This window comes from Sphaerodactylus townsendi, linkage group LG12, assembly GCF_021028975.2.
Source record: "Sphaerodactylus townsendi isolate TG3544 linkage group LG12, MPM_Stown_v2.3, whole genome shotgun sequence".
Lineage (NCBI taxonomy): Eukaryota > Metazoa > Chordata > Lepidosauria > Squamata > Sphaerodactylidae > Sphaerodactylus > Sphaerodactylus townsendi.
In genome coordinates, this window is record NC_059436.1 from 25682950 (window position 1) to 25695785 (window position 12836).

Consider the following 12836-nt stretch of genomic DNA (forward strand, 5'->3'; position numbering starts at 1 on the left):
ACATAGTTCATGCCTTTGTTTTATTTATTTAGATTATTTATAGTCCACCTTTCAGGGGCTCAAGGCAAACTGAGTGCATTCAACAGGACGGGACACTCAAGAAACCACACGCTAGGGTTGCAGATGTCTGGAGCTAGCCAGAAATGAAGCTCAGCAGAAGTATTAATGTGAGAAACTATGTGATGATGGAAACGTTGCTTACAGTAACCTGTATGCAGCAGTATTGACCACAGTCTTTGATCATTTATCCAAGCAACTTTGCCAGCCACTGCAGCCCCACTGCCTGTGCACCAAGGCCCTCTTGGAAAGTTCAACTTTGCACAGTCTACGGAAAGCCAGGACAGCAGGAGCCTTCCGGACCTCATCGAGCAGCCTGTTCCATTAGGTGGGGGTCACAACAGAGAACACCTAAGTACGGACGGTCGTCGACTTTGCCCCCTTGCAGGCCGGCATCTGTGGCTGCTCCCCCCGCTGTCCTGTTCTTGGTGGGACTGGCTGCCACTTTCCCCGCCCCAAACACATGCAGGTTGAGTCGAGGCCAAGCAGTGGTGCGAGAAAGCGTGATCCATGCATAGAAGAAACACGGCTGCCGTGCTGAAGGGAAGACTGACCACCGTGCCTATAGGGCAACGGTCTAGAGGTGCCGCTGGCTCCTTGGCCCCACAAAGAAGGGAGGGGGTGGGGCTTATTGCTTTGATGGGACAACTTGGGGGGACCAGGCTTGGAATGGGCCTTTCTGATTTCCCTCTCGGGTGCCAGGCGCAGAGGGGGAGGCGTCCTCAGAGTGTCAACAGGGGTCCTTCTGTGCTTGCTCTGTGCTGGTGCTTCCCTCACAGCCAGATCTCTTCGCTGCTGACGCTCGAGGCTCTGTAGATGTACCCGACCATGGGGAAGCGGCTGAAACCTGCAAGTGCAGAGAAACCCCTTCACGGCCCTTGCCACCAACAGGCTGCCCATGCTGCAGTGGCCCCTTCCGAAGCAGAGTCCTGGCTTGGAGCCCGGTGGCCCGTCCCTGCTGCCCTCAGCTGCTGCCCAGTCCCCCACGGCAGCCTCCAAGCAAAGATTTCCTACCCTTGGGGGTCAAAATGGTACATGCTTCCCTCTTCTTCCTGTCACCAGCAGAAGTAAAAACTTCGTAAACCAATCTGCATAAAACCCAAGAGGGCTGCAGCTTGTGCAGATTCCCCCCCCCTGCCCCCCCCATGTCCTTTTCCCAACAAAGCTGGCCGGCAGAATGCCCCGTCCCCTGGCAGAGCCCGAAGCAGCAGGCTGGCCCTGAATGCCGGAGTTCCTTTGCCAACTGCCCGCCACGCCCTCACTCGTTGGGCAGCCGGCTGTGGCATGTCTTGGAGCGAGGGAGCCAGGCCTTGAGGTTCCAGGGCGAGGGGTGGGGCCCCGTCTTTCTCCTCACTGTTCACGGGCTCCAACTCGGAATGTTCTTTGCATTCATCAGAAAGTTCCCTCACAAGCCCCTCTCTTCTGGCAGGGAAATATTCCGCAATGAAAGAAGCCCCCTCCCAAGTCTGGCACGCCCACCCAGTCTGTGTGGAGTAACCAGGTCTGTGCTGGCCACGCACCAGTGCAGTGAACCCAGTGTGGGCCGGGTGTGGTGGCTGGGATGGGGACAGCGTGGCTGGAGCGGCTCCCTGGGGGGGGGGGCATCCTTTATGGGGAGCTCTCTCTTACCTCTGTCCTCCAAGGCCAGGCTGTCCTCTGGTTCAGAGAGGGCCCCTTCCTTGTCCTCCGCACCACTGGCTGTAAGGGGGGGGGGAGAATGCTTAGCTCTTCTGGCAGAACCTCCCCTTGCAGCACCCTCTGAAATCAGGACATTATTCCTGGTGCCCTGCAAGGCTGGCCGGTGGGGAGGGGGGTGTGCGTGAGGAAACTGGGCCTGGCCCGTACCTTTAGGCTCCGGCGTGAGGTCGTTGAGCTGGAGGTTGATGGGCACGGACATATTTGCCCGTGGCAGCCGAGGTCCTTGAGGCATCAGGTGGTTTGAGTCTCTAGGGCAAGAGCAGAAGGCAACTGAGCAGGGGCTGCCCCCGCCCGCCCACCCAAGCTGTCAAGCCAGGCCTGAGGCCACCTTCCTGAGGGGCCCTCTTGAGGCCTCTGAGGCCACCAGCACCAGGAGTGGGTGGAGCGGTCCGAGTGCCCTGTTGCCGCCAGGACAGGAGCCTGTGGCTGGGAAGGTTACCTGGCAGGTGACGGCGCTGGCTGGGTGAGTCCTGCAAAGAGAAGGCAGGGACTTGGGTTAGCCAGAGGGCGTGCCACCTGGCCCCCGCCCCCCTCTGCTGGCTGCACCACCTCCTACCTGCCGCCTTCTTTCCTTTCTGGTATACCAAGTAGCTGAGGAGTGTGCCCAGGACCCCAAGGACTGCCAGGGCCCCAGCAGCACCCACGACCAGGGCCAGGAGGGGCAGCTCAATGTGGGTGTCCAGGAAGCCTGGGGAGGACAGAGAGGCCAGTCAGGTCACCCCACCCCCCACCTGGTGCCAGACGTGAGCGCGTTGGAGTGGAAGGGATGAAGCGGGCAGAGAGGAGGACCCCCCCCCACCAGCTCCAGCCCAGTCTTCTTGCCACGAGAGGAAAGAGGAGCCCCCCCCCCGCTTTGCCGGCTTGCACTCGCGCTGCGGGGGGGGGAGGGGGCCGGGGCTTCCTAAGGGGCATCGTCTCTCTCCGCCACCCAAAAAGCCAGGGACAGCCAGCCCCGCGGGACGCCTCCCTGCCTTGCTTCTCCCCCGTCGGGTCTGCGGCCGGGCATCCCCCTGCCCGAGTGCCCCGCCTTCCCTCCGGCCTCGGGGTCTGCTGGGGACCCCCTGAAGGCCGCGGGCCTGGCGGAGAGCGGCTCTGGCTGCAGCCCTGCCCTGAGCGGCGGGCGGCGGGGCCCTTACCCGGCGGCAGCACGGAGGCGTTGACGACGGCGGCGCCTTCCCGGGAGAAGTTGCGGGCCCAGGCGCGGAGCTGCAGCTGGACGGCGTGGCGGCGCAGGCCGGGGAAGGTCCGGGCGTCCACCAGCACGAAGCGGGAGGCGTTGACGGCCAGGCGGCCGTCCGGGGCCAGCCAGGTGAGGTGGGCCGGGGGCCGCGCCTGCACCAGCAGCACCACCAGCAGCATCAGCAGGCCGCCCTCCCGCCCGTCTTCCGAGCCGGCCGCCGCCTGCTGCGCCACCTCGGGGGCCACTGCGAGGCAAAGAGGAGCGTTGGGCGAGGGCGCCGTCGGCCAGGAGGTTGGGGAGGAAGGAGGGCCCCCCGCCCCCCGCTCACCGTGCAGGTGGAGGACGACCGTGGCGCTGGACTCGTGGCCGGTGGCCGGGTCGACGGCCGAGCAGTTGAGGCGGCGCTCCGCCACCCCCCAGGCCCCGCCGCCGGAGCCGCTGCCCTCCTCGCCGTCCAGGTACCAGGCCAGGGTGGGCGCGGCGGCCACGCACGTGAAGGTCTCGGGCCGGCTGCTGATGAGCTGGGCCTCGGGCTCCGCCGCGCCTGCACCGGGGGTGGGGGGTGGGGAGGGAGAGCAGAGCCGAGCCGAGCGCCGCTTAGGAGGCGGGCGGCGGGGGAGGGGGGGCGGCCTGCCTTGCCTGCCGCCCCCTCCCCTACCCACCTGGTCGGAGCAGCGCCGGGAAGAGGAGCAGGAGCACGGGCGGCAGCATCACCTCCACCCGCCGCCGCGCCAGGCGCCTGGCTCGGGCAGGGCCGAAGTCGCCGCCGGCTGCAGGGACGGAGGGAGGCAGGGAGCGGCTGCCGGTGCGCGCGCGGGAGAGAGACGCAACCGGGCGGGCCGTGGGGCCTGAGCTCCGCCGCGCGCGGCCAGTGCGGCTCTCGGCCGCCTCGCCTGGCCACTGGCAGACCTCCCCCGAGCGCCCGGACGGGGCTGCAACGGGGCCCTGCGGAGGGGGGGGCATGGGCAACCCACGGCCGCCCAGCACCGCCCGCCCGCCCGCTTGCATCCCCGATGGCCGGTAGTCGCCTCCCTGGCGGAGAGCGCCCCCTCGGGACAAGGCTTCCGTGGGCGAAGAAACGCCTGCCCGGCCGGGTTGTCTCCTGGCGCACGGCTGACAACCACCGTGGCGGGCGAGCCGCCCTGCCGCATCACGACGCCGCTGCCGCTGCAGGGCTCCTCGCTGGGCTGGCCGCGCTGACCGGGAGGGGAGAGCTGGCGGCGGTGGGGAGGGGGCGGAGGGGCCTCTGCTGGTCGTGCGGGCCCCGTCAGCGCTCCGGTGGGCTCGCATGGGGTGGGGGAGAGCGCGTTCTCTGCCTCCCACCCCGGAGCAGCAGCAGCAGTGCCAGTCGGGCTACTCCGGACAGACGTGGATGGGGGGGAGGGGTGTGTGTGATGCAATGTGGGGCAGTCTCATGTGGGTGGGTTTTATAAAAACACAAGAAGTCCACGCTCTAAAAAACCGGACACAAAAAGGAGGGGTGGCCAGTCTTCCCAGGGAGAGGGGGGGTGTCAAGCAAACACCTGAGTGAAGAGGACAGTCTTTGCCAGAGGCCAGAATGCCAAGCAAATCTATGGAGGGAAGGCCTTCCACAAGGTAGGAGCCGCTGCGGAGAAGGCCCTCCAGGCTGCTTCTGCCCCCCTCCTTACCTCTGACAGGGGGAGTTCTCGGCCAGCCCAGCGGCCAGCCCCCTATGATCTCAGTGCCCAGGCAGGAATATGGTGGCAGACCTGTTCTCTCCGGTGCCCAGGACCATCCAAGCCATTATAGGTTGACACCAGCACTTTGAACGAACCCCATCAGTGGTGCATCAGAAGGTAGCCCATGTGGCCGACTCACAAGAGTGATCCTGGTGTAACCCACCGGTCAGCAGACGAGCTGCTGTATTCGTGACCTTCTGGACTTCAAAGGCTGCCCCACACATGGTGTGTTGTAATGCCCATTACCAGAGCATGGATCACTGGGCAAGTCATCCAGGTCCAGGATAAAGTGGAGCGACGTTTGATGGGCCCTCCTCCTGGTCATTGCTGCCACCTAGTATTTTGGGAGCGGGAGGAGAAGTTCCATGACCGCTTCTTCCACCCCCTGCATCTCCCTCCTCCTGGCTGTTTAAAACTGAGCAGCCCCCAACTCTTTAACTGTTCCTGGTAGGAAAGGGGCTGCAACCACTTGAGCAGGACAGATTCCCGTCTTCTGAATTTTCCCCAGCTTGCAATAGTCTTTCTGAAAGGGCGCGGCCATACCTACAGCAGCAGTCGGTATTCCAGAGGAGGAGACCACGTATGGCACAGATCTGTACAGGGGCAATAGAATCTAGACTATTTTCGAGCCCTTTCCTAATAATCCCCAGCCATAGAGTTTGCTTTTTCAGCTGCTGTTGCATATTGGGTAGACATTTTTATCAAGCTAAGACAACCCCAAGGTCTCTGTCCTTCTCAGTGTCAACTGCTGCTCTGACTCCATCAGTATTTATTTAACATTAGGGTTTTGTGTCTCACTCTGCATCCCCGAAGTGTTACCAACAGGAGGAAACTTCCTTGGCCGTGAGGCTGCTGCTGCCCACCCTGAGACAACTGAGAAAGATCCTCCTCCTGCAGCTCTGCACAAGTTGGTTTCCACCATCCTGAATAAGGTGGGCCCCAGGAGCCTCTAGAGCGCAGGGCTGCTCACCCCACAAGCTGTGAGTAAACTACATAGCATCAATCTTTGTGGGACTCCTGGGCTAACTTTCTTCCATTGAGAAAACTGCCCTGATATTCCTAGTCTCCCGTGCTCTCGTGGGCCCCAGTAGCCTCTAGAGTGCAGGCCCATTTCTGTGGCTTCCAGCTTGCCCCCTCCTCCTCCTCCTCCTCCTCCTCCTCCTCCTCCTCCTCCTCTTCCCCCTCCATGATGATGATGATGATGATGATGATGATGATGATGGGGAGGCAGAATTCACAGCCAACCCATCAGCTTCAACTCTTCCCCTTAAACCTATCACTTTTCCCTTGGCAGAGATGTATGGCCTGCCTGCCGGCCTGCCTGCCCAGAACTGTCCCTGAAAGCTCCAGCACTCCTCCCTGCCTGCAACATCTAGGCAGATGCATCTGGGGTGGGCATCAGAGCTGTGCCAGGGGGAGAGGGCAAATTGGCCCTGGATAGAGCCGGGCTTTTATGCAGGCAGGGGCAGCTTCTTGTGCAGATAGTGAGAGTTGGTACCCATCTTTCGCCCAGTAGAGGTTTTGAACTGGAGAAGCTAATCGGCAGCAAAAATAACTTCATTTTAATCACATTTTCCATGCAGGCGAGCGAGCGAGAGCCCAGCCTGGCGAGTGCCTCCTCCAGCTCGATCTGGCCGTGGGCTGCATCTGCTCAGCTGTGCTGGTGGGATTCATGGCTTTGAGAGGCCTTGTCAGGGAGCTGCTAGCCAAGCCAAGGGTGGCGCTTACACTGTGGCTGCCCCCTCACAGGACTCCTGCCTGGAGCCACCGGGGCCTCGCAGCTGCTTCATTGCTGCCGCCAACATCTGGTTGCAGAGGGCTGCGTAGGGGTTCATGAGCACCAGCTGCTGATGCGCAAAGTGGCTCCCCAGCCGGGCAGCTTGGGCAAAGTCCTTCCGGGCAGCCTCGTCGTCCCCCTGGAGCCGCTGAATGAGCCCACGCTGCACAGCCGCCTGGCGTGCCACTCGGCCAGCCCCCTTGCTGAGCTGCAGAGCAGCCTCCAGGTCCTTCAGGGCTCCTGAGGGGATGGAGAAGAGGAAAGACTGCTGGTTCAGGGGGGAGGGATGGGGAGGAGCCGCCCTCCCCCACCCCAGAACTGTCACACCTTCCCAGGAAGCACCTCTATTGTTCTGGGCCGCCTTCCACACACAGTTGGGAGCATTCGTCCACAACCACTGATGTTCTCAAGGAGCCCCCGCCCCACTCCCACTGTGGGGCCAGGGCGCCCCTTCAAGCCTGCTTTGGGGCTTTGCAGCTCAGGGTGGGCTCAGTCAATACGGGAGGCCTTCTCTGAGGGAGGGGCTCCGCTCCACCCTCCCAACTCTGAGCACCCAGTGGGGGAGGGGGAGGGCCCCTGCCCGGCCTGCTCACCTGCTGCGTCCCCCTTGAGGCGGAGGGCCTGGGCCCGGTTGTTGTAGGCAGAGGCTCGCTCCGGGAGCAGCTGGATGGCTCGGCCAAATCTTTCCAGGGCCTCGTCCACCTTTCCTGCCTCCGCTGCTGCAATCCCCTGGATCTCCAGTTTCACGGCTTGTTCCAGCAGCTCTGGGGCGAATGCTGCAGCGGGTGTGAGAGGAGAGCCCTGCCCTCAGAGCCCTGCTGGGCAGCCAGCTGTCTGGCCCCGACAGGGCCACGGGGTCAGCCAAGCCACCCAGACCCTCCTGGGGAAGAAGGGGCTCCGCACTGGTGCGGCAGCACACCCTGCTCAGGTGTAATGCAAACCAACACCCCCTCCCCACCACACTTCCTGGTGCCTGTGCTGCTCACTGCCCTTGTAACTGGAAGCTCAGCTACAGCAATGCAGAACACACCTCTGTGGAAAGGTGACAGTCAGGGGGCAGGATCCTGCGGCCTTGGAAACAGCCCCCCATCCCCCGCAGCCCTCCGCTCTGCAGCATTTCCAGAGGTAAACCCCTGCAAGCCCTCGGCTCTGCCCCCAGCTGCCATAGGAATAGCAGGCAGGTGAACTAGCTAAGCCCGGAAATCGGGCAGCTGCAGGGGCAGACTTTGCCCCTTTCAGACCCTTGCCCTGGAGAGAGTGACCAGCGTCCACAAGGCCCCTGCCTGGCTCACCTGCCTCTGGAACTGGGGGCGACGGCTCGTCCTCAGGGTCCTCCGCGCTGGCTACCCCCAGTGGGAGAAGAGGGTGAAAGATGTGTTGCAGAAGGGCCCTGGCCTCGGCTGCCTCCATGCTGAGCTGCACTCCAGCTTCTGGAGGGCTTGCTCCTAGGGATGAGGGAGGCGTTAGGGGGCGGCCCCGCAGACAGCCAATGGCAACCAGGGAGGAGAGAGGCCCGGAGGTCATGAGACAGGCGGACGGGCGGGCGTTGTGCAGAGAGGGAGATCCTGTCCTCGGCTGTGGCCTCTGGAACTCCAGAAGGATGTCATGGAGCTGTGAGAGGGGCTGGCCCCCTTTGCCTTCTGACATCCTTCAGTTGCAGCTAGCTGCAGTCTCCTCTCCACAACCCTGCGAGGGAGGCGAGGCTGAGTGAGTGTTGGGTGGACCAAGGTCATCTGGGTCCTTCAAGGAAAGCACCCAGAACTTTTCATTGAAAACAGAACCATTTCAAAGTTCTGCTGAGGATTTCCGGCTTATTAATTGTTGCAAACTCTATGTAGTTTGTGTTCTTACTATGTTTTACTTAGCAGGTTCTCTGGAGTGGCAGCCCGGAAATGGTCTACAACCAAACCACTCTTTGCCTCTGAAAGGCACGCCAGTCGCACCCAGTGGAACAGCTCCACGCTGGACTAAGCACCTGCCAAAGAACTTGCTCCAATTCACCTGCCGGCCAGCATTTGCCTTCCTGTTTGGGCCTGTTCCTGCTTTGCCCATCTGGGGCAAGGAAACCACCTTGGGCCAAGTCAAAGCCAGCCTCCTTGCCACCTGGGCCCCAGGTGCCAGGACTTTGTTCTTGGCTCACCCTGTTGTGGGGAAGCCTCCTGGATCTGGAGGGTCTTAGCTGGCCTGGGATGAACGTAATACCCCCCACCCACCCACCCACTTGGGCCCACTGTCCAGATGGCAGGCTGTGTCTATGTCAGGGTGGGCCCCTCCAACTGAGCAGAAGCTGGGAGTGAGGAAAACTGCCTTCGGGTGGGTGGGGGGATTTTTCTGGAAACGAGAGGCTTGTAAGGAGAGCCAGCAGGCACATATGACAACCCAGGGAACACACAGGAACCGAGAGCTGGAAATCACCTCGAGGGTCATCTAGTCCTACCTCCTGTACAATGCAGGAAACTCACAACTGCCTTCCCTCCACTCCTCCTCCAGTGATCCCTCTTCCGTGCCTGAAGGAGAGCAAAAAATCCCGCAGATCCCTGGCCAATCTGGCCTGGAGGGAAGTTCTTTCCTGACCCCAAAGTGGCAACCCGCATTGCTCTGGGCATGTAAGGAAGGGCCACAAGAGCAGAACTTTGGCTCATTTCTTTCCCCCTCATGATCTGCCTCAATTCACAAAATGAGCCCTGCCGTCAGATGGCCCTCCGCTGTCCTCTGCTTAAAAACCTTTGAAGGAGAGCCCACATCCCTCGGAGGAGGCCTGTTCCACGGAGGAGCAGCTCTGTCAGGAAGTTCTTCCAAAAGTTCAACTGAAAACTCTTGATTTCGACCTGTGGATTCTGGTCTTACCTTCTGAGGCAACGGAAAACCACTTCGTCCTCCATATGACAGCCCTTTAAGCTATCAGATCATCTCTCAGTCATCTCTCTAAGCTAAACATCTCTCTCCTAACAGACCTTGGTCTTTGGACCCTCACGACCTTCACTGCTCTCTTCTGGATGTGTTCCAGCTGGTCTGCCTCCTTCTTTAACTCTGGGGCCCAAAACGGAACACAATTCTCTAGGTGAGGTCTAACACAGCAGAGTGTATGGCGTTACCGTCCTTTTGTGTGAACTGGACACTACCTCCGTTGCTACAGCCCAAAATCACGTTAGCCTTTTCAGCTACTGCATAACACTGTTGAGTTCAGTATACTGCCAGACTCCATGATCCTTTTAGGATGTGCCTCTGCCAAGCCAAATGTTCCCCATGCTCTAATCATGCATTTGATTTTTGCTACGTAAATGAAGAATAAAATTCATTTTGTCAGTTTTGGCCCAGTTTTCCAGTTTGTCAAGGTCATCCTGTATCTGGACTCTGCCTTCTCCTATATTTGATAGTTCTCCCAATTTAGTTTCATTAAATGTTATGAGCATCCCTTCATCCAAATCAGACTGAGAGGTAAGTAGAAAATGATGGGTCCAGCTGAGGCTCACAGCTGAGGGGCAATTGGAAGTCCCATCTCCCAGAGTGGCACTCTTGTACGTCTTCGGCACACACTGGGTCATGGGGTGGCAGGGGGTGCCTCCAGTGTCCCTTCCAATAAATGAAAAAACACCGTTCTCTGAAGCAATAAACTTGACATGTTTATTAATTAAACTATCACTTAAATAAAAAAAGTGCATAGAAAATAAACATGTTTAAAAACTCCTTTTTTTTACAACTATATACACTTTTTTTTTACATTCAGTCATTTCTTGAACCATTAAAAGAACTTCCTTCATCCCTGGGATGGCAGGGAATTAACACTGACGCACTAGAGACACGTTTCCTCTTTTGAAAGAAAAAAAAATCCAAGTCTGGAAGAACAGAAGAAAACAAAACTGAAGATTGTTTTGACATAAGTTGCATTTTGTTTGAAACAGAACCCTGTGTTTGCAGCAGAGCGTTTGCACGGCTTGAAACAAGTACTTACTACCGACACTGAATCAAAGGAACACCACAAGGACAGCTCTTGGCCGAGAGGCAAAGCGGCAGGGTCGGCTCTTCAGATACTAGGAAAGCACATGACACGGCTGAGGCACCCCGACAAGGACGGGGCCCTGAGGAAGAGAAACAAGTTGTACAAGTATTGACTGGTCACACGGAAAAGCCAGGATAATTCCTTGCAAAGGATCCTCTCGCCAGCAGGCTCAGGCAGGGGAGCGGCCCTCACCCCCCTTGGCTGGCTGGGCTGCCTGCCTGCCTGCCGGTGGAGCAGTTGCAAGATAACCTTGATCTATAGTGTTAAAGAGAATTCAAAGCCAGGCTTCAAGACACGGTGCATTACAATAGTAGTTCCTATATATACCATATTTATAGTTATAAAACCTTGCAGGTGTGTGTTTGGGGGAGGACGTGGGGTGGGCGGACCAGCAGTCAAGGGGCAAATGACTTGATTCTGCGCAAAGGACATCTGGCAGAAGAACCCAGTATTGCTTTGCAACGGAGGAAAGACCCAGCCCTTTGCAATGACCCGCTTTTCCTTTAAAAAAATAAACACCTTAGAGGTTTGAGTCTTCGTATTCTCAGGTTTCATGATCTCTGTCAGTCCTTAGAAATATACATTCATATCGCTGGGAAGCTGCGAGGAGGGGCCCTCCTTCTGCCCCTCCCCTTGTGCAGAGAAGCCAAGCCAGTTGGAGCAACTGGGACCCCCCCCCTCCCAGGGCAGCAACCCTCCTGGCTTCCTCAGCCAACAGACAGTTTAACTGGCCACAGCAGCTGCCACTGATGGCAGCAGGGCAGACCTAGAAGCAGCAAGGGACAGTGAGTTCCACTGACTCTCCCCGGCCCCTGGGATCACGCTCAGAGTGTTCTCCAGGCAACGGGACAGGCTGCCTCCCCTGTGCCCAGGTCTGATGGGTCCCCTCCCTCCAAGTTCCAGCCGGGAGAAGACTGATGGCCAGAGAAGGAACACTGTGCCCCTCCTCCAGGCCAGGTGGGGCTTTCCGTGGTGCTGGACGGCTCATTCCAGGCGGATGGCAGGTGGGGCAAATGTATGGAGTGTGCTTGTTGGCCTGGAAGGCACCTGGTGCCAGGAGATGCTCAGCTACCAAGGCCGGGAGGGGCAGAGGGAAGGGCGGCAGGGACCTCCTCCCTCACAAGGCAGAGTCCTTCCAGGTCCAACCAAAGATGTCTGGCAAGGACCAGCGGCGACCGCAAGGCTCAGCCCCTCCTCTGCAGGAAGGAGTCAACAGCGCCCCTCCCCCCCCCAGCTCAAATCAGAAACAGAGTCTCTTAAATTAGGATGACACCACAGTTGAAAAAATAGTCTCATAAGTGCTCCTCCCTATGAAGTGCTTCTCATAGAAAAATATACAAAATTATTTACATTTACAAAATTTTAAATACTAAAACTGTAAACAGAACCAAGTAAAATCTAATGATGCAATTCGAGAGGCGGGAACCGAACGGGCGGAAAGGAGATGCTCTCATGGGGGTGCCAAGCTCCGCCCCCTCCATCCGGTGTAATCACAATCCGGCTTTCCTATTGGCTCAGAGACTTTCTGGTCTGATGGAGGCCGTCCCCTGCCTAGAACCCTCGCCCTGGGCATGCTCACAGTGAGGGAAGGGCACCTCCTCTCTGCAGGTTCTGCACTGGCAGGGGAGGGGGCTGGGGCCTGGCTGACTAGCAGCACCCCTGCCTCCTCTGCTCCCGCACAGGTGCTGCTTCAAGGGAAAGCCACCAACAGGCCCACCAAGGCAGGAGGACAGCTAGGCCAGGCACAGGTGAGGCTCCCAGCCCCCACACTCAGAGCATCCTCCGTGGCACACGGCTCTGCGTCTCTGGAAAGGCTCCCGCTGAGACCCTGCTCCACGGGCTCATCTCCTCGACGACCCTCTTCTTGGGAGGACCAGGATGCTCGGGAGGGGTGCCCCCACCCCACCTGCCAAGCCAGCCCCCAGGCCCGATCAGTTGAGGAACCGGCGGCATTTCTTGGCGCCACAGTTGCAGGGCAGTTTGTTGCTGGCGTCCTCAATGGGGAACTTGTAGTCATAGGTGAGCTCCTCGCCACGGTAGATCTTGCGCATGGCGAAGATGACGATGTGCTTCTGGCCGTCAATGTTGATGACCCGGGAATAGCAGTTGGGCTCGCAGGAGTGGTTGATGAAGCGGGCAGCGTTCCCGTGCATGGTGGCATCCACCACCTCCGAGTCATCGATGCGGAACATGTAGCAGCCGATGCCCTGGGCAGGGGGCAGAGAGAGGGCAGCTTATCCCTATGCCAGAGCCCATGGGTGCCAACAGCTCCTCAGGAAGTCCTCCGAGAGCAGCCTCATCCAGGGCTCCAAACGCATCAGGAATGCCTGAAAGCACAGACCTCTGCAGGACTGGCCTGGCGGTACCACTGTCATTTGAGCACTTTGATCTGTGGCCCACGGACAACATCAAGTTATAGGCAGG

The 12836-nt window shown here is 59.2% G+C and overlaps 3 protein-coding genes and 1 long non-coding RNA gene across 10 annotated transcripts in view; 1 reads left to right on the forward strand and 3 right to left on the reverse strand.

The window, feature by feature from the left end:
• Position 1: 1 nt before the first annotated feature.
• On the reverse strand, positions 2-3963 carry TMEM25 (transmembrane protein 25). 3 transcript variants are annotated; one of them, XM_048512521.1, is made up of 9 exons: positions 3598-3963; positions 3264-3479; positions 2892-3179; positions 2312-2443; positions 2195-2225; positions 1903-2003; positions 1687-1755; positions 1072-1109; positions 2-904 (listed from the first exon to the last, which is right to left on the reverse strand). In XM_048512521.1, the coding sequence occupies exons 1-8, from the start codon at positions 3941-3943 to the stop codon at positions 1081-1083; spliced, it is 1212 nt and encodes a 403-aa protein (XP_048368478.1). In that variant the 5' UTR covers positions 3944-3963; the 3' UTR covers positions 2-904; positions 1072-1080. The 3 variants fall into 3 exon arrangements, 2 of the variants coding, with proteins under 2 accessions (XP_048368478.1, XP_048368477.1); XM_048512520.1 differs by lacking the exon at positions 1072-1109; XR_007245892.1 differs by lacking the exon at positions 2-904 and having other exon boundaries at positions 1903-2001.
• LOC125441707 lies at positions 2919-9718 on the forward strand. Its single transcript, XR_007245893.1, has 3 exons — positions 2919-3064; positions 5449-5615; positions 8281-9718. It is a non-coding gene; the product is annotated as an uncharacterized LOC125441707 (long non-coding RNA).
• TTC36 (tetratricopeptide repeat domain 36) lies at positions 6166-8074 on the reverse strand. Its single transcript, XM_048512524.1, has 3 exons — positions 7705-8074; positions 7006-7188; positions 6166-6652 (listed from the first exon to the last, which is right to left on the reverse strand). Exons 1-3 carry the CDS (start codon positions 8057-8059, stop codon positions 6360-6362), a joined length of 831 nt encoding a protein of 276 aa, XP_048368481.1. The 5' UTR covers positions 8060-8074; the 3' UTR covers positions 6166-6359.
• Positions 9719-10009: 291 nt separating the features above from the next.
• KMT2A (lysine methyltransferase 2A) overlaps positions 10010-12836 on the reverse strand; it is a 51700-nt gene continuing 48873 nt past the window's right edge. For 4 of the 5 annotated variants that reach the window (XM_048512516.1, XM_048512515.1, XM_048512514.1 and 1 more), the window contains one exon: positions 10010-12619. In XM_048512516.1, the coding sequence (XP_048368473.1) occupies positions 12344-12619 (276 nt within the window). In that variant the 3' untranslated portion in view covers positions 10010-12343. The remainder of the gene's footprint in view (positions 12620-12836) is intronic. The other variant, XM_048512517.1, reaches the window with a different exon arrangement.

Excerpts from the sequence above, each read along its gene's own strand:
- TMEM25 (XM_048512520.1), bottom strand. The coding sequence starts at position 3,943 with ATGCAAGCGGGCGGGCGGGCGGTGCTGGGCGGCCGTGGGTTGCCCATG. Across the intron at positions 2,226-2,311 it reads GAAAGGAAAGAAGGCGGCAG|GACTCACCCAGCCAGCGCCG; the intron begins GTAGGAGGTGGT and ends TTCTCTTTGCAG. Across the intron at positions 1,756-1,902 it reads CCTCACGCCGGAGCCTAAAG|CCAGTGGTGCGGAGGACAAG; the intron begins GTACGGGCCAGG and ends CCCCCCTTACAG.
- TTC36 (XM_048512524.1), bottom strand. The coding sequence starts at position 8,059 with ATGTCAGAAGGCAAAGGGGGCCAGCCCCTCTCACAGCTCCATGACATC. Across the intron at positions 7,189-7,704 it reads GCCCCCAGTTCCAGAGGCAG|CATTCGCCCCAGAGCTGCTG; the intron begins GTGAGCCAGGCA and ends CACCCGCTGCAG. Across the intron at positions 6,653-7,005 it reads CCTCAAGGGGGACGCAGCAG|GAGCCCTGAAGGACCTGGAG; the intron begins GTGAGCAGGCCG and ends CCATCCCCTCAG.